The following is a 19,685-nucleotide window of genomic DNA, read 5'->3' as shown; positions in this document are numbered from 1 at the left end:
CGCCAATTGGGAAAATAACCTATGCCTTGAGGAGGTGCTGTGAGGATTAAACAGAGAGAGAGAGAGAGAGAGAGAGAGAGAGAGAGAGAGAGAGAGGTTGTGATGTCTTGTCTTTATCAGGGCTCACCAAACATGAATTTCCATTCTTTCAGTCCATCCTCTGGAGAATGGGCTGGACAGGAAGAGGCTGACTTAAGCATCAGAAAATAGAAATTGATGGAAACCAGGTATACTCTCTAGACCAAGGTCATTATAGGACTAATAGAATAACTAGGGTAGACACACACACACATACTCATAAATCAGACTAAAACAAAACATGGTACAAAAAAGGCTTCGCTTTGTCTCACACATCTTCAATTCTGTGTTGTACTAGATCAGGCAAATGGCCATCCTTTTGGAAATGCCCTCTGCTAACTAACGATCTTACAGTCCAGACTAAGACAGTGCTAGAATATAAGAATTGGCAGGGGGAGAGCAGTTTGGATGCTGCCCAAATCATATCCACATTGCTATATTCAAAACCCATAGTAATCCTGAGAAATAATCAGGGTAGATGTTACTATTCTGCACTCCATAAGACTGGTCATGTTGCCCTTGATTCTCTCAAGGCTACTATATCATCAGAGGAATAGCTGTAGAAAAATAAAATTCAACTTGTTTGAATTTGATTCAACTGTACAAAAACAATAATTAAAGAAATATATCCTTAAATATAGAACAACAGAATCTTTAAGTGGATCATCCATCATCCCTAACCCACAAAAATATGGTTCTACTTTGATATATTGGTCAAAATTAATACATGTCAATTTTACTTTCTTTTATAGTCTGAAGAAAAAAACAAAGCAATCTGCTTTAAACCCTTGTCACCCAGGATGAGGTCTCTGGCTCCTCGTGGCCCACAAAGACGGTGCTGGGCATCTGCCAGCTGTGCTTAATATTTCAAAAAGCCTAACTAAAATTTTTGCATTTTCTTTCACATAATTAGGCCACCCTAATTAAAATCACAAATTTTTCTTTTGGCTGGAATTTTGATAATAGCAGAGATCACGTGATGATCGGAAGTCCTGATTGGTCTTTGATGATATCACAGAAATTCCCAGACATGGAAGCAGGACTACACTGTGACTTCCGCCCCGCGCCTAACAAACTCATCCCCTAAACAGCCAGCACGGCAAGAAGCCCTGGTCATGAGCCGGGACCCTACACCCCTTCAAGACAGAACTCTGCTGTGAAAGTCCATGCACACAGCCAGGCCACACAAAAGGAGTCCTTGATGACTAAAAGGCTGGGAGTCACTGACCTACCTTTGGAGGCTACTGGTCTTCTGATAGAAGTTTGGGGGTAACTGTGAAGGGGTGAGTATATACTGATAGGGTTCTTTCCAGTAATGAAGTGAGAGAGATTTCTCACCACAGATTAAGGAACTCTCAAGGCTCCAATAAAAACACGTTATAAAGATGATTAACAGGAATTTTATCCCTCATGTATATGAATATACTTAAAATGACTATTTTTACCACCTGTCATAGAATATTAAAATGACTGCTCTTAAGAGAAAGGAGGGTATTGGCCCTGCTGTTCACAAATGAGGGGTGAAGGGAAAAGAGTTTTCACTACCACTTCCTTTATGAGATCTGTCAACCACAGTGGCAGTAACTGGATGACGAGCACAGACTTTGGAGTCGGAAGATGAGGGTTTGAATCTCAGCCCGGCCATTATGAGCTGAGCAATGCTGAGCACGCAGTTGCTTAGTATCTCCGAGCTTCAGTCTCCAGAGGAAACATGGAGGTAATACGTCCCTCTCCAAACGTGGTATGATTGAAGGAGCCCTGGATTACAAATCAGGAATCCTTTCCTTCTCATGCCAGGCCAGTCATTGACTTGCAGTGCATGCTGGGAGAACGTGCCTAATCCCCCCAAGCCTTAGTCTTCCCCTTTATAAGGAAGTAACACCACATGTCTTTCCAGTCTCTCAGGTCGGTTTTGAGGTTAGGAGATACTTCAGGTTGTAAACGATGAAGTCAATATACTAATGAAAATTTACTGTCATATCAGCATTGTTTTTACTCAGATTAAATATCGTTTTGGACCAAATCTACCAATTATCTTGTTTCTTTGCCTCCTTAAAGAAGATGAATGTAACGGGTTTTTATTCCAGTCACTTAGTAGACCCTGCGGTTCCATGCTGGTCACTTTGTTTTGTTTTGTTTTTTATGTTCAGTTAGCCACTGTATAGTACAGAATTAGTTTTTGATGTATTGTTCAGTGATTCAAGTGCTCATCACAGCATGTGCCTTCCTCAATACCCATCACCCTGTTCCCACCCACCTACCCTCCTCCCCTTTGAAACCTCCAGATTGTTTCTTGGGGTCCCCAGTCTCTCATAGTTCATCATTCTTTCTCTCGTTTGAATGGTGCTGACTGTAACCATCCTCAGCTCCAGCCAGTCAGGATTATCCCATCCCCTGTGCTGGTCATTGCTTCTGGGTTGCTCTTCAGAGAGTGCAATTAGTATTGAAGGTTCTGTTTCAATAGCTGTGAGGCGAGCCACTGTTTCCAACTAGAAGTGCATGAAGCATGTACCTCTGGCAGCTGCTGGCAGCCATCTTGACATCAGCAGGGAAGAGTGAAGCCAGAGCTGAGAAAAATCACAGAGAGAAGGAACTACTGCTCTCTGGACTGAATCATGTCCAAAGCTAGTGTACTTCTGGGCTTTTTTGTTAGGTGAAGCAATAAATTTCCTTGAGTTTCAGGGTTGTTGTTTTTTTTTTCTGTTCTTGCAAGTAAAATAATCTCAAGAAATATGTCGCCTAACATTGAGCAAGTTTCATTAACCCTCTAAACTTTAGTTTCCTGGTCTATAATGGGGCTAATAGAATATCTATCACATATAGGGCTGCAGTGAGGTTCAACAGTGCTTGAAAAAGGTTTAGCACAGTGGTTGGTACGAAGTAAGTATTCAATAAATCGTGGCTATTTTTATTATGTTTGGAGCTCTACGCATTATGCTAAATGATTTCAGTACATCATTTGCCTTAATCATCATGTCAACCTATGAGGTGGGACACTTATCCCCAATTTACAAATGAATAAATAAGGGTTAGAGAGTTGAAGTGACTTTGCCCAGGGTCCCATGGCTACAAAGAGGCAGAGATTTCATAAAGTGCCTTTCTTTCTTATTTTTCATCATCCTTTGACCAGAGGATATTGAGTGTACGGTATCACTAAAATACTAACTGAATACCTATAATGTGCCAAAAGTTATTAGGTACTAGAGACATAGCAGTAAATATATTCTTTTTTTTTCTTAAAGATTTTATTTATTCAGTTGACAGAGATCACACGTAGGCAGAGAGGCAGGCAGAGAGAGAGAGGAAAGCAGGCTCCCTGCTGAGCAGAGAGCCCGACACTGGGCTCGATTCCAGGACCCTGAGATCATGACCTGAGCCAAAGGCAGAGGCTTAACCCACTGAGCCACCCAGGTGCCCCTACATATTTTCTTTGAGTTTAGAGGGCAGTCCTACAACTACCTAGATTATAGGAGAGATTTGATTGAATCTGTGCCTCTATTTATTGGCATCACACTCCTAACCACTGAGCAACTAGCCAATGACACCTAAATCCTCTGGCCACATGAAAAGCCTTGACAGTATGGTATGCAACAAAATGTAGAACTTGAAGGGGTCGTTTCCATATACAACTTAGAGCATATGTATACATATTACATGCCAACTGCCATTTAATTTCCCCTAAAACCTTGAGCTGAAAATGTAACATTTCTTTAATATTTATCAATCCCATGGGTTAAAAATATTGTTTTCATATGCGCTATAAAGTTATTCTCTCTATATTTTCTCTGCTTTTTCTGACATGTCAACTTGTATATGTTTCCTAGGAAGTCTGACTAGTACAATTACATGTGATAATGGGATGGAAGGAGAAAAATAGACTAGGGCCTCCACACTATTTTCTTACGAAATCTACAGGGAAATCTAACAGTGTGCTTTACTGTTTACCTCTAGGTGACATTCTCCAAATGTCTTTACATGTTATGGAGTGCCTCTGACAGAACGGCAATCGCTAGGAGCATGAACAACAACAACGAGGAGAACAGTTCTTCTGAATCTCCTTCTTACAAGTGTTGTCTTGTGTGCAGATCAAGAAATTCCTTACAGCAATCTTCAGTAAGCCTGAAAAATTTAAAGGGTCCTTGAAATTCTCTTAACAACCAGGCACATATCGTATCTAAGGAAATGTGTCAGGACACATCCCAAATGAGAAATCGCCAGCTTTCACAGACAGAGGGAGAGGTTGTAGTCTCCTAACCTGCACCCAGGCTTTTCATGTACAATTTTTGAGAGAAGGGTCTGAGAGAAGGAAAGCCATCCTACAGGTAAGTGATCCTGATTTTATAATTAGATGTTTACCTGTACTAGCCATACATGAGGAAGCTAACACCTGAAAATGGTGCTTATTCCCTCTGGGAGCTCAGCTTTAGATACCTGCGAGTTGTGGAGATGGAGAGATGTGCAGTTAGACAGATCTAGGTTTGCTCTTTCTAGCTGAGAGGCACTGGGTGTACTACGTAACCTCTCCAAAATCCTGTTTCTCACTGCAAAAGGAAACTGCCACAACCTACTTCACAGGGTCTGGGAATAAATGGGCCCAGCTCAGAGAAGACACTCAATAAAAGATAGTTTCTTTCCCCTTTAATTCTCTAAGAAACTATGGAATATAATGTGTTTCAAGAAAAATGTCCCTCTCAGGAATAGAACCGCAACATCACTACACTTCACCAGTTTGGAAGTACAAATAATTTTATACAAATAGTACATTTTAGAAATTTATTTCCAGACTAATATAATATAGTAACTTCTGAGTATCACCAGGGATGTGCCTTGTGCTCCCTGTTCCATCTTCTTCCAGCCCTTGGCTGGTGTCTGCTGCCCAGGAAGGTCCACTTGGGGGTAGCACCTTCTCTGCCCCCCCCCCCCCGCCCCCGATGGTCCTCTCAGTGAGTACAGGGTGGATGCCTTGCCTGCGAACTCCCGAGATTCCCAAATCATAGTATTGTGAAGGAGCCAAGATGACACAACTTACTGTTAGGACCTCAGAACATCAGCGGCACACTGGATCTGCAAGGAAGTGACCCTCCCTTACCATTTTGTTTTGCAATTTGTCACCTGTACCACAACGAGCACTACTTTTGCCTCCCACTAAAACAGCTTCTTTAGCTTCTGCCTGTGTAGCCCTTTTCCCCTCAGAGTCCCTAAGTGAGGACCAGGAAATTCTCCATCCCAAGGTCCCCTATTCCACATAATCCTATCCCAGAGCAAATCAATTCCTGCAAACACATGCTTCAGATTGTCAGTTTCCCAGTTCATCATAAGCACCCAGACTCTGAACCCCAGTTTTGGCTCAGCTGGAACTCTCTCCACATTAAGAATTATTGCACATTCTGATTTCTCATCCACTAGAGGTCTGCCTTCCAAATGAAAAGCACGTATGAGACAGAGTAAAATGTGTAATATAAATTTATTCTGTGACACTTTCCTCATTGAAGATACTTTAAAAGAGAATAAAATACATCAATATTTCATGAAAATACCTAGAAGAATTTAGATAATACTTGTAATACACATGATTTGACCCTGAATATACATTTTTTAAATTTCAAACATCATTTTTTAAAAAATAACATAAAAATGGTAAGGACCGCTACATTCTTCATATATCCTGTGTCTCATAAATTTTAATTCAACTGCTAGTTCTTTTCTCAATTATATACGTTAAGGGTATTTGCTTCTGTTGTTGAATGGTGAGAGTATCCATTTTCTGTTTCTCGGCAGTGACTTTTAGGTCTTCTTTCTCTGATTCTTCCAAGAAATGCTTCATGCTGAGTTTGAAGAGTAATCGAGGGTCTGGTCCAGAAAGTGGTGGGCAATTACAGATCTCTCTAATTTTAAGAGCCTATAAATAAAGAATACAATACAATATTCTTTATTTAAATTTATTTATCTTGGGGCGCCTGGGTGGCTCAGTGGGTTAAGGCCTCTGCCTTCGGCTCGGGTCATGATCCCAGGGTCCTGGGATCAAGCCCTGCATCGGGCTCCCTGCTCAGCGGGGAGTCTGCTTCCTCCTCTCTCTGCCTACTTGTGATCTCTGTCTGTCAAATAAATAAATAAATAATCTTAAAAAAATAAATAAAAATAAATTTATTTATTTTAAACAAAATATATATACAAAACATATATATTTATTTAAATTTACTTATAAATTTAAATTTATTAAAATTATTCCAGTAATTTATAATATGTTCTTTGTAAAACAATGAAATATAAAAATACATTCTATATTTTTGGAATAAAAGGTATCTTAATCATAACATATGAAAGAGAACCATACAGAAATTTATGGTACAGAGTTATATTTTCATTGTTTGTTCACATAGTAAGTATTTGAAACAAACAACTCTATGGGCAGTGACTGCCCAATGTCCTATAAGCAAGCCTTCTTAGAGGTGTCTCTATGATTTCAGTCAAATGGGGCCTGTGAGAACACCCATCCAGATTTAAAAAGATCTGAAGACTCAACCTAAAGCAACAGCATACAGAAGTGGGAATTATGGAGGGCACAACTACACAGAGTATTGGGTGTGGTACATAACCAGTGAATCTTGGAACACTGAAAAAATAAAATTAAATTAAAACAAAAACAGAGGTGTGAACATACTGAAAGAAGATACATATAACTAGGGCAATCTGAGGGAGCCCTGATGCTAATAACTCAGAAAAGTAAGCAATTCAAAACCATCGTAATTTTTAATTCCAGGAAGAATAAAGTGCTAGAGGAAAAGTAATCATAATCTACAACATGGCTCAGCTATGACTGGTGTTTACAGTTCGGAAAGCACTGAATCTTGATCTACCCCAAATCACAACTCATACTGGGAAGAGGGAGAGTTGGATCATGTGTGTGTGTGTGTGTGTGTGCGCACGCACGTGTGCCAATGATAAAGGAAACCTTAGTTCTCATCATTTAAAGGAGAAAGTAGATTGGTAATGCCTAAAATTAAAAAGTTAGGAAGTAGCAATAGAAGTATGTTTGTTATGTAGATATGGTGGGAAATACTAAAAGAATCATTTAAGAGAGCTGATAATGGTTACCCTTAAAAAATTGAGGGTACGACAGTAGGGGGACTGCAGCTTTAAAAAAGTATACTTGGGAAGGAGGAGTCAAGATGGCGGAGAAGTAGCAGGCTGAGACTACTTCGGGTAGCGGGAGATCAGCTAGATAGCTTATCTAAAGATTGCAAACACCTACAAATCCAATGGGAGATCGAAGAGAAGAAGAACAGCAATTCTAGAAACAGAAAATCAACCACTATCTGAAAGGTAGGACTGGTGGAGAAGTGAATCCAAAGCGACGGGAAGATAGACCGCGGGGGGAGGGGCCGGCTCCCGGCGAGCGGCGGAGCAACGGAGCACAAAATAGGGACTTTTAAAAGTCTGTTCCACTGAGGGACATCGCTCCAGAGGCTTAACTGGGGTGAAGCCTGGGTGGGGTCAGCGCGGCCTCAGGTCCCGCAGGGTCGCAGAAGGATCGGGGGTGTCTGAGTGTCGCAGAGCTTACCGGTATTAGAACGGGGAAGCCGGCTACAGAGACAGAGCCGAGGAGTGACTCTCAGCTCGGGGTTGCCTTGAACCGGTCGCAGGTTCGGTCAGCTCGGAGCGCGGCTGGAGGCCAGGGTGACGGGAGTCATTGGGTGCTGTTCTCTGAGGGCGCACTGAGGAGTGGGGCCCCGGGCTCTCTGCTCCTCCGGGCTGGAGACTGGGAGGCCGCCATCTTCATTCCCGCCCTCCAGAACTCTACGGAAAGCGCTCAGGGAACAAAAGCTCCCGAAAGCGAACCCAGCAAACCCGAGCGGATTACTCAGCGCGGCCCCGGGTAAGGGCGGTGCAACTCCGCCTGGGGCAAAGACACTTGAGAATCACTACAACAGGCCCCTCCCCGAGAAGATCAACGGGAAACCCAGCCAGGACCAAGTTCACCTACCAAGGAGTGCAGTTTCAATACCAAGGAGAGCAGCAGAATTCCAGAGGAGGAGAAAGCAAAGCACGGAACTCATGGCTTTCTCCCCATGATTTTTTAGCCTTGCAGTTAATTTAATTCTTTTTTCTTTTTCAATTTTTTTTTCTTTTTCTCTTCTTCTGCTAATTTTTTTAACTTTTACCGTTTTCTTTTTTAACGTTTTTTAAATAGTTTATCTAATATATATATTTTTTTTTCCTCTTTTTATATTTTTTCTTTATTGGCTTTCTTTTTTTTATAGTTTCTTTTTTTTTTCTCTTTTTTCTTTCTGAACCCCTTTTATCCCCTTTCTCCCCCCTCACGATTTGGGATCTATTCTGATTTGGCTAAAGCATATTTCCCTGGGGTTGTTGCCACCCTTTTAGTATTTTACTTGCTCCTTCATATACTCTTATCTGGACAAAATGACAAGAAGGAAAAATTCACAACAAAAAAAAAGAACAAGAGGCAGTACCAAAGGCTAGGGACCTAAAAAATACAGACATTGGTAATATGTCAGATCTAGAGTTCAGAATGACGATTCTCAAGGTTCTAGCCGGGCTTGAAAAAGGCATGGAAGATATTAAAGCAACCCTCTCGGGAGATATAAAAGCCCTTTCTGGAGAAATAAAAGAACTAAAATCTAACCAAGTTGAAATAAAAAAAGCTATTAATGAGGTGCTGAGGTGCAATAAAAAATGGAGGCTCTCACTGCTAGGATAAATGAGGCAGAAGAAAGAATTAGCAATATAGAAGACCAAATGACACAGAATAAAGAAGCTGAGCAAAAGAGGGACAAAAAGCTACTGGACCACGAGGGGAGAATTCGAGAGATAAGTGACACCATAAGACGAAACAACATTAGAATAATTGGGATTCCAGAAGAAGAGGAAACAGAGAGGGGAGCAGAAGGTATGTTGGAGAGAATTATTGGAGAGAATTTCCCCAATATGGCAAAGGGAACAAGCATCAAAATCCAGGAGGTTCAGAGAACCCCCCACAAAATCGATAAGAATAGGTCCACACCCCGTCACCTAATAGTAAAATTTACAAGTCTTAGTGACAAAGAAAAGATCCTGAAAGCAGCCCGGGAAAAGAAGTCTGTAACGTACAATGGTAAAAATATTGGATTGGCAGCAGACTTATCCACAGAGACCTGGCAGGCCAGAAAGAGCTGGCATGATATATCCAGAGTACTAAATGAGAAAAACATGCAGCCAAGAATACTATATCCAGCTAGGCTATCATTGAAAATAGAAGGAGAGATTAAAAGCTTCCAGGACAAACAAAAACTGAAAGAATTTGCAAATGCCAAACCAGCTCTACAGGAAATATTGAAAGGGGTCCTCTAAGCAAAGAGAGACCCTAAAGTAGTAGATCAGAAAGAAACAGAGACAATATACAGTAACAGTCACCTTACAGGCAATACAATGGCACTAAATTCATATCTCTCAATACTTACCCTGAATGTTAATGGGCTAAATGCCCCAATCCAAAGACACCGGGTATCAGAATGGATAAAAAAACAAAACCCATATATATGTTGCCTACAAGAAACTCATCTTAAACCCGAAGACACCTCCAGGTTTAAAGTGAGGGGGTGGAAAAGAATTTACCATGCTAATGGACATCAGAAGAAAGCAGGAGTGGCAATCCTTATATCAGATCAATTAGATTTTAAGCCAAAGACTATAATAAGAGATGAGGAAGGACACTATATCATACTCAAAGGAACTGTCCAACAAGAAGATCTAACAATTTTAAATATCTATGTCCCTAACGTGGGAGCAGCCAACTATGTAAACCAATTAATAACAAAATCAAAGAAACACATCGACAATCATACAATAATAGTAGGGGATTTTAACACTCCCCTCACTGAAATGGACAGATCATCCAAGCAAAAGATCAACAAGGAAATCAAGGCCTTAAATGACACACTGGACCAGATGGACATCACAGATATATTCAGAACATTTCATCCCAAAGCAACAGAATACACATTCTTCTCTAGTGCACATGGAACATTCTCCAGAATAGATCACATTCTTGGTCCTATATCAAGTCTCAACCGGTATCAAAAGATTGGGATCATTCCCTGCATATTTTGAGACCACAATGCTCTGAAGCTAGAACTCAATAACAAGAGGAAATTTGGAAAGAACCCAAATACATGGAGACTAAACAGCATCCTTCTAAAGAATGAATGGGTCAACCAGGAAATTAAAGAAGAATTGAAAAAATTTATGGAAACAAATGATAATGAAAACACAACGGTTCAGAATCTGTGGGATACAACAAAGGCAGTCCTGAGAGGAAAATATATAGCGGTACAAGGTTTTCTCAAGAAACAAGAAAGGTCTCAGGTACACAACCTAACCCTACACCTAAAGGAGCTGGAGAAAGAACAAGAAAGAAACCCTAAACCCAGCAGGAGAAGAGAAATCATAAAGATCAGAGCAGAAATCAATGAAATAGAAACAAAAAAAAACAATAGAACAAATCAACGAACTAGGAGCTGGTTCTTTGAAAGAATAATTAAGATTGATAAACCCCTGGCCAGACTTATCAAAAGAAAAGAGAAAGGACCCAAATAAATAAAATCATGAAGGAAGAGGAGAGATCACAACGAACACCAAAGAAATACAGACAATTATAAGAACATACTATGAGCAACTCTACGCCAACAAATTTGACAATCTGGAAGAAATGGATGCATCCTAGAGACATATAAACTACACAACTGAACCAGGAAGAAACAGAAAGCCTCAACAGACCCCATAACCCAGTAAGGAGATTGAAACAGTCATCAAAAATCTCCAAACAAACAAAAGCCCAGGGCCAGACGGCTTCCCGGGGGAATTCTACCAAACATTTAAAGAAGAACTAATTCCTATTCTCCTGAAACTGTTCCAAAAAATAGAAATGGAAGGAAAACTTCCAAACTCATTTTATTGAGGCCAGCATCACCTTGATCCCAAAACCAGACAAGGATCCCATCAAAAAAGAGAAACTACAGACCAATATCCTTGATGAAACACAGATGCAAAAATTCTCGCCAAAATACTAGCCAGTAGGATCAACAGTACATTTAAAAGGATTACTCACCACGACCACGTGGGATTTATTCCAGGGCTGCAAGGTTGGTTCAACATCTGCAATCAATCAATGTGATACGACACACTGATGAAAGAAAGAACAAGAACCATATGATACTCTCAATAGATGCTGAAAAAGCATTTGACAAAGTATAGCATCCCTTCCTGATCAAAACTCTTCAAAGTGTAGCGACAGAGGGCACATGCCTCAATATTATCAAAGCCATCTATGAAAAACCCACGGCAATATCATTCTCAATGGAGGAAAAACTGAAAGCTTTTCCGCTAAGGTCAGGAACACGACAGGGATGTCCGTTATCACCACTGCTATTCAACATAGTACTAGAAGTCCTAGCCTCAGCAATCAGACAACAAAGGGAAATTAAAGGCATCCAAATCGGCAAAGAAGAAGTCAAACTATCACTCTTCGCAGATGATATGATACTATATGTGGAAAACCCAAAAGACTCCACTCCAAAACTGCTAGAACTTGTACAGGAATTTAGTAAAGTGTCAGGATATAAAATCAATGCACAGAAATCAGTTGCATTTCTCTACACCAACAACAAGACAGAAGAAAGAGAAATTAAGGAGTCCATCCCATTTACAATTGCACCCAAAACTATAAGATACCTAGGAATAAACCTAGCCAAAGAGACTAAGAATCTATACTCAGAAAACTATAAAGTACTCATGAAAGAAATTGAGGAAGACACAAAGAAATGGAAAAATGTTCCATGCTCCTGGATTGGAAGAATAAATATTGTGAAAATGTCTATGCTACCTAAAGCAATCTACACATTTAATGCAATTCCTATCAAAGTACCATCCATTTTTTTCAAAGAAATGGAACAAATAATCCTAAAATTCATATGGAACCAGAAAAGACCTCAATAGCCAAAGGAATATTGAAAAAGAAAGCCAAAGTTGGTGGCATCACAATTCCGGACTTCAAGCTCTATTACAAAGCTGTCATCATCAAGACAGCATGGTACTGGCACAAAAACAGACACATAGATTAATGGAACAGAATAGAGAGCCCAGAAATGGACCCTCAACTCTATGGTCAACTCATCTTCGACAAAGCAGGAAAGAATGTCCAATGGAACAAAGACAGCCTCTTCAATAAATGGTGTTGGGAAAATTGGACAGCCACATGCAGAAAAATGAAATTGGATCATTTCCTTACACCACACAAGAAAATAGACTCAAAATGGATGAAGGATCTCAATGTGAGAAAGGAATCCATCCAAATCCTCGAGGAGAACACAGGCAGCAACCTCTTCGACCTCAGCCGCAGCAACATCTTCCTAGGAACATCACCAAAGGCAAGGGAAGCAAGGGCAAAAATGAACTTTTGGGATTTTATCAAGATCAAAAGCTTTTGCACAGCAAAGGAAACAGTGAACAAAACCAAAAGACAACTGACAGAATGGGAGAAGATATTTGCAAATGACATATCAGATAAAGGGCTAGTGTCCAAAATCTATAAAGAACTTAGCAAACTCAACACCCAAAGAAACAAATAATCCAATCAAGAAATGGGCAGAGGACATGAACAGACATTTCTGCAAAGAAGACATCCAGATGGCCAACAGACACATGAAAAAGTGCTCCACATCACTCGGCATCAGGGAAATACAAATCAAAACCACCATGAGATATCACCTCACACCAGTCAGAATGGCTAAAATTAACAAGTCAGGAAATGACAGATGCTGGCGAGGATGTGGAGAAAGGGGAACCCTCCTACACTGTTGGTGGGAATGCAAGCTGGTGCAACCACTCTGGAAAACAGCATGGAGGTTCCTCAAAATGTTGAAAATAGAACTACCCTATGACCCAGCAATTGCACTGCTGGGTATTTACCCTAAAGATACAAACGTAGTGATCCGAAGGGGCACATGCACCCGAATGTTTATAACAGCAATGTCTACAATAGCCAAACTATGGAAGGAACCTAGATGTCCATCTACAGACGAATGGATAAAGAAGATGTGGTATATATACACAATGGAATACTATGCAGCCATCAAAAGAAATGAAATCTTGCCATTTGCGACGACATGGATGGAACTAGAGGGTATCATGCTTAGCGAAATAAGTCAATCGGAGAAAGACAACTATCATATTATCTCCCTGATATGAGGAATAGGAGATGCAACATGGGGGGTTGAGGGGGTAGGAGAAGAATAAATGAAACAAGGTGGGATTGGGAGGGAGAGAAACCATAAGTGACTCTTAATCTCACAAAACAAACTGAGGTTTGATGGGAGGAGGGGGGTTGGGAGGGGGGGGTGGGGTTATGGATATTGGGGAGGGTATGTGCTATGGTGAGTGCTGTGAAGTGTGTAAACCTGGCGATTCGCAGACCTGTACCCCTGGGGATAAAAATATATGTTTATAAAATAAAATAAAATAAAAAGCAAAAAAAATGTATACTTGTAGATCTAGGTTATCCTCTAAAGTGGCTACATAAATGACTTTAAGACACAAAAACTAAAATAGAAAAAAAATTTTTTTAAAGATTTTATTTATTTGACAGAGAGAGATCACAAGTAGGCAGAGAGGCAGGCAGAGAGAGAGACAGGAGGAAGCAGACTCCCCGCTGAGCAGAGAGCCCGATGTGGGGGCTCAATCCCAGGATCCTGGGATCGTGTCCCGAGTGGAAGGCAGAGGTTTTTAACCCACTGAACCACCCAGGCACCCCTAAAATAGAAAATTTTTAAGGAAAAAACATTTTATATCTAAGGAGGAGTTAAAAGAAAGATATTTAGGAAAGGGACTTAGTTTAATTTTTAATTACTTCTAACTTTTTTATAGTGATGCATGTTAAGGGAAGTAAGTAAAGCAGGGAAGGAGACAGTCAGTGTTTGTGGGGATAATAAAATTCTGGAAAGATTAGCCTTGGGAGGTCTCATTGATAAAGTAATGATGGTGGTGGGGAGGGGGTGCTGCTTGAAGGGGGCCACAGGGAGGAGAGGGGGAGTCGGGGAGACCTGAAAGACATGAGGTCACATGGATATCTGGAAGAAGAACATTCCAAGAAGCAGCAGCGGGGAGTGCAAGGACCTGACACAGAAGCACACCTAGACTGTTCCGGAGCAGTGAGGAATCTAACACAGCTGGAGCCAAGCAGGGCAGGGGCAAGAGCAGATTATATAGGATGTCTTGTGTCATGGTAAGGATTTTAGGTTTTACCATGAGTGGGCCTACCCCCGATATTTGTGGGGTCCATGTCAAGAAATGTAAATGGAAGATACCATGTGTTTAAATATCTAAAAGTGGTAAGTCAAGCTAATAAACCACTACAAAAAGTATGTTCTATTCTCCTACTTTTAGGAATACACATTCAAAATGACCTTGAAGGCCAGGTAAAAATTAGATTCTTGAATTCTGCAATGTGTAAGGTTGCAGCAAGCCTGCCGACCTCCTGTCCCTAACCTGCCATCCACTCCCGTCTCCTCCCATCCCTGGCTTAGCGGGCACTAAGAGGGGCCTTGTGTGCATATATCCAAGGGAAGAGATCCACAAGTCCCCAGAATTAGGCTCAAATGTGTTTGGGCAAGGAATTCCATTATCCTAAATACCCAGAGTGCCACGTGGTAGGGGCACAGGTTCTTAGGAATATTCCTTTAAGTTCCACAGGAGAGGAAGGCATGCAGCCAGAGGCAAGCCAGAAAAATGTCTTCTAAAAGGATGAGGTGATAGAAGGAGCCTGGATGTAGGAACACCTGATTCTGAAGGAGGCTAGGAGTAACCAAAATAAACTATCAAGGGAAAAGCATTAAAGGAAAATTCTGTGGTGACAGGGCCTTATCTGATTTTCTTTGTATGTCACAATCATCCATTGAACATTAAAAGAAAATGTTCATTAAAGTAAACTGAACTCGAAAATCAAGAAAATGTTTCACAACTCTAGCACTGAAGTAAACAGAAAGAGCCTTAGCTAAATGGCACCCTACTGTCTGAACCCAGCAACCTTTGCGCATGGAAGCTGCTCCTAAGTTTTACACTGAGACATCAGGCACAGACTGAGACTGCCCTGGCAAAATGGGGACACACAGGCTGCTCTGTTTTAACTCCTCCACAGCCGTGGTGATGTCCTTTTCCAAGGAGAAGCTGCTATGCGATGGTGGCTACATCACATACCTAAGACGTTCATTGGGGTCACTGAAGAGGCAAGTGTGGAGTCCAGCAGGTAACAGCTAGTACAGCTGAGTGGAGCAAAGAGAGATGCAAAGCAGCAAATGAAGGGAAAAGCAGAATGCCATCGAATCTTCTCTCTCCCCTAAGTTCTTTCTTCAGTATTTTTACACTCAGCCAATATTTAGAACACCACACTGAATGAGGTGCTAGGCACACATTAGTCTGAATAAATAGTCATGATCCCTGCCCTCACACAATTTACTCGGCATTTCCCCATTTCTGGGCACTTGAATTGTTTCCATTGTTTTGTTTATCTTATTTGACTTTAATAAATTGCCCTATAGGGACACCAGGGTGGCTCAGTGGGTTAAGCATCTGCCTTTGGCTCAGGTCATGATCTCAGGGTCATGGGATCAAGCCCCACATGAGCTCTCTGCTCAGTAGGGAGCCTGCTTCTCCTTCTGCCCCTCCCCACCACTCCTTCTCTCTCTCTCAAAGAAATAAAATCTTTAAACATTTTTTTTTAAAGATTTTATTTATTTTTTTGAAACAGAGAGAGAGAGAGATCACAAGTATGCAGAGAGGCAGGCATAGAGAGAGAGGAGAAAGCAGGCTCCCCGCTGAGCAGAGAGCCCGATGCGGGCCTCGATCCCAGGACCCTGAGATCATGACCTGAGCCGAAGGCAGAGGCTTAACCCACTGAGCCACCCAGGCGCCCCTAAACATTTTTTTTTAAATTAACTACACTATGAAAATCTTTGCTTAAAGAAAAAATGTTATAACTTCCATTTGGGTTTACTTGAAGTATACCCTCCAAAATAGAATGATCTGAACAGAGTATAATTTTAGTTTCTATAGGACCAGACTGCTTTCTATCAGAAAGGCTTTACCAACTTATGTCTTCAGCATACAGGCCTAAGTTATTCATAATCAGTATAATGTAAGATTTCATGACTGTTATCTAGATAATCATATCATTTCCAACCTCAGAACCCTTATAAATCATCAGCTACAGTTTAGAGATGGAAGAAACTGAACCCCAGAGAGGTGGTGAGTGGCGGGGAACAAAAAGTTGCTTGGCAAATGTTTACTGCAGCTTTATTCATAACTGCCCAAACTTGGAGCAACGAAATGTCCTTCAGTAGGTGAATGGATGAATAATCTGTGTTACACCTAGACAATGGAATATTATTGACTGCAAAGAAGAAATGATCTATCAAGCCATGAAAATACATGCAGGAAACTTAAATGTGTATTTTTAAGCAAAAAAAAAAAAAATCTATCTAAAAAATTTATATAGTGTATGATTCCTACTACATACATAACATTTTGGAAAAGGCAAACTATGGGAGATACTAAAAAGATCCATGGTTGTCAGGGCTAATCAAGGAAAAAGGGATGAATAGGCAGAGTATTTTTAGGGCAATGAGACTACCCTGTGTGACACTGTAGTGATGAATACAAGTCATTATATATTTGTCAAGACCTAAAGAATATACACCAAAAGTGAAACGAATATAAATTAGGGACTTTGGGTCATAAAGATGGGTTGGCATAGGTTCATCTTTTGTAATAAATGCACCACTCTACTGCAGGACTTTGATATAGTGGGGGAAATTGAGCAGAGGCAAGGGGTATATGAGATGTTTCTCCTGTACCCTCTGTGAAATTTTATTGTGAACCTAAAACTGCTCCTAAAAATAGTCTAATTTTAAAAAAAGGAAGCACCTGGGTGGCTCAGTGGATTAAAGCCTCTGCCTTCAGCTCAGGTCATGGTCTCAGGATCCTGGGATGGAGCCCCACATCGGACTCTCTGCTCAGCAGGGAACCTGCTTCCTTCTCTCTCTCTCTCTCTCTCTGCCTGCCTCTCTGCCTACTTGTGATCTCTGTCAACTAAATTTTTTTTAAAAATCTTAAAAAATTAATAATATAAATTTTAAAAATTAAGGAGGCATAGAGTAAAAAGGCTTAGGAAAAAAGGGATTAGAACCCACTTCTGTCATTTTTGTTTTTGATGCTTTCAAACTATAATGCTTTTGCACTAATTATTTTTTGCACCACACTTTTAAGTAAATCTTTTACTTAAAAAAAGTCCTTGCGATGTCTCAGCTATGCTCCCTTCTTATATATTCTTCATAGAGGCTTTCTCTCAATATTTCTACATGTTTGAATTGTTTCTCTCCTCCAACTACCTTTCAAAACAAAACCCTATTACAGACCATACACACTTCTATCAAAGCATCTATTTTGCATAGTAAGGTTTTATCACATATGTTGGTAATTTTATTTTTTACTTTCCTTTCCACATTTATTTTATTACACTTCAGGGTGTCAACATCTTTTATTTTTATAAGTTCAAATCTATCTTATTAAATGCACTTATTAGGGTATTATGCTAAGTGAAATAAGTCAATCAGAGAAAGACAATTATCATATGGTTTCACTCATATGTGGAATATAAGAAACAGTACAGAGGATTGTATGGGAAGGGAGGGAAAACTGAATGGGAAGAAATCAGAGAGGGAGACAAACCATGAGAGACTCCTGACTCTAAGAAACCAACTAAGGGTTGTGGAAAGGGAGATGGGCTGGGGGCTGGGGTAACTGCGTGATGGGTATTAATGAGAGCATGTGATGTGATGAGCACTGGGAGTTATATGCAATTAATGAATCACTGAATGCTATATAAAAAACTAATGATGTACTATATGCTGGTTATTGAATTTAAATTTTTAAAAAAGATGCTAACAAATAAATGATACTTTTTAACCAGGCAAAAAAAATAAATAAAAGAACCTATTAAATATCTCTTCAAAAGTGAGCAATATTTTCACACTATACAACTAGAATATGCCTTCCCATTGCCTTTATTTTCTGCAATTTAACTTTATGCACTGCACATAACAGATACTTAATAAATGCATGCAGAATTTTAAAGAAACACCTATAGAACACAAGCTTTGAATAAATCATTATGATAAATGTCATAGGGAAAACACTCTTATGAATTGAGAGTCTAGGAAAACAAGAATGTACTCTAAGAGCATACAGTTCTAAGAATCCCAAGGAAGACTGGAGTTAAATATGGAATTGACCAGCCTACAGATTCCCACTAGAAGTGAAAGAAACGAACATACACTGTTCACTTTCTACGTGCCTTCAACTACGTGCCAGGTATTTTACTTATGTTGTCTCAAATGGTAAAATAGTATGAAGCACTTTTGAAATCTTGGCCCAATGTAGAATGTTTAGCATTAAAATGTCTCAAAAGACAGGGAAGGAAGGAAAGAGGGAAGGAGGCAGGACCTTACCCACACAAACACTCACGTATGTACATCAAACAGCCAGGAAATGCTGTTATCGCAATTTTGCAGGTGAAAAACCTAAAGGTTAGATTAGGTAACTTCTTCAAAGTTAGGTGGGTGGATCAGAACTAAAACCCGTAGCTCCCAAGACCACTGCTATTTCTTTTTTTTTTTTAAAGATTTTATTTATTTATTTGACAGAGATCACAAGCAGGCAGAGAAGCAGGCAGAGAGAGGAGGAAGCAGTCTCCCCACTGAGCAGAGAGCCCGATGCGGGCTCCATCCCAGGATGGTGAGATCATGACCTAAGCCGAAGGCAGAGGCTTTAACCCACTGAGCCACCCAGGTGCCCCGACCACTGCTATTTTTATACTACTTCCTATGAGCAACCTTTTCCAATAATCAACTATTAGTTTGCTACATGCTAAATTTCTATAAGGGAATGTAACCGCTACTCAACTGCATTCATTGCCCAATTTTCCTATTTTTAACCCAATATTATTTTACTTCTCTTGCTTTATGACCTATCATGCAATCATGTAACAAATATTCATTAAGCATCTCAGAAACTGTCACAGGCACTAAGGAGATAGCAGTGAGCCAAGGGCCTTACATTCTTAGAGGAGGAAACAGGCAATAAACAAGCAAACAAGATCATTGTACTTAAGTACATGAAGAGACAAAACCATGAACTGTGTTAGAGCATGCCTACATGGAAGAAGGGCTATTTGAGACGGGAGGAATCAAGGAAAGCCTCTGAAGGGAGATGGCATTTGTGTAACAAGAGCTGAGGGAAGAATATTTCAGGCAGAGAAGTCAGCAAGTAGAGGAGCGGTGAGGAGGAAAGCAGCTCAGTGTGAAATATCTGCAGTCAAGGAAAACCTGGGGGAGAGGGACATGGGAAAAAGTTGAAGAAGGAAGCAGTGGCCAAATTTCCTGACTTAAAGACAGCGGGGAGTTTGGATTTTTATCCTGAATTTGAGAGATGCCACTAAAAGGTTTTACACCGGGAAATGACATTTAAAAGATGGTTCTGGCTATTGTACTGCAAACATG

General features: G+C 40.4%; 1 protein-coding gene across 3 annotated transcripts in view; it reads right to left on the bottom strand.

Moving 5' to 3' along the window:
* Positions 1-5,523: 5,523 nt before the first annotated feature.
* Positions 5,524-19,685, bottom strand: part of OMA1 (OMA1 zinc metallopeptidase) — a 103,366-nt gene continuing 89,204 nt past the window's right edge. For all 3 annotated transcript variants that reach the window (XM_047727272.1, XM_047727274.1, XM_047727273.1), the window contains one exon: positions 5,524-5,977. In XM_047727272.1, coding sequence (XP_047583228.1) covers positions 5,765-5,977 — 213 coding nt within the window. In that variant the 3' untranslated portion in view covers positions 5,524-5,764. The remainder of the gene's footprint in view (positions 5,978-19,685) is intronic.

Source organism: Lutra lutra, chromosome 4 (assembly GCF_902655055.1).
Source record: "Lutra lutra chromosome 4, mLutLut1.2, whole genome shotgun sequence".
NCBI lineage: Eukaryota > Metazoa > Chordata > Mammalia > Carnivora > Mustelidae > Lutra > Lutra lutra.
This window is presented reverse-complemented; position numbering and strand designations above follow the sequence as displayed.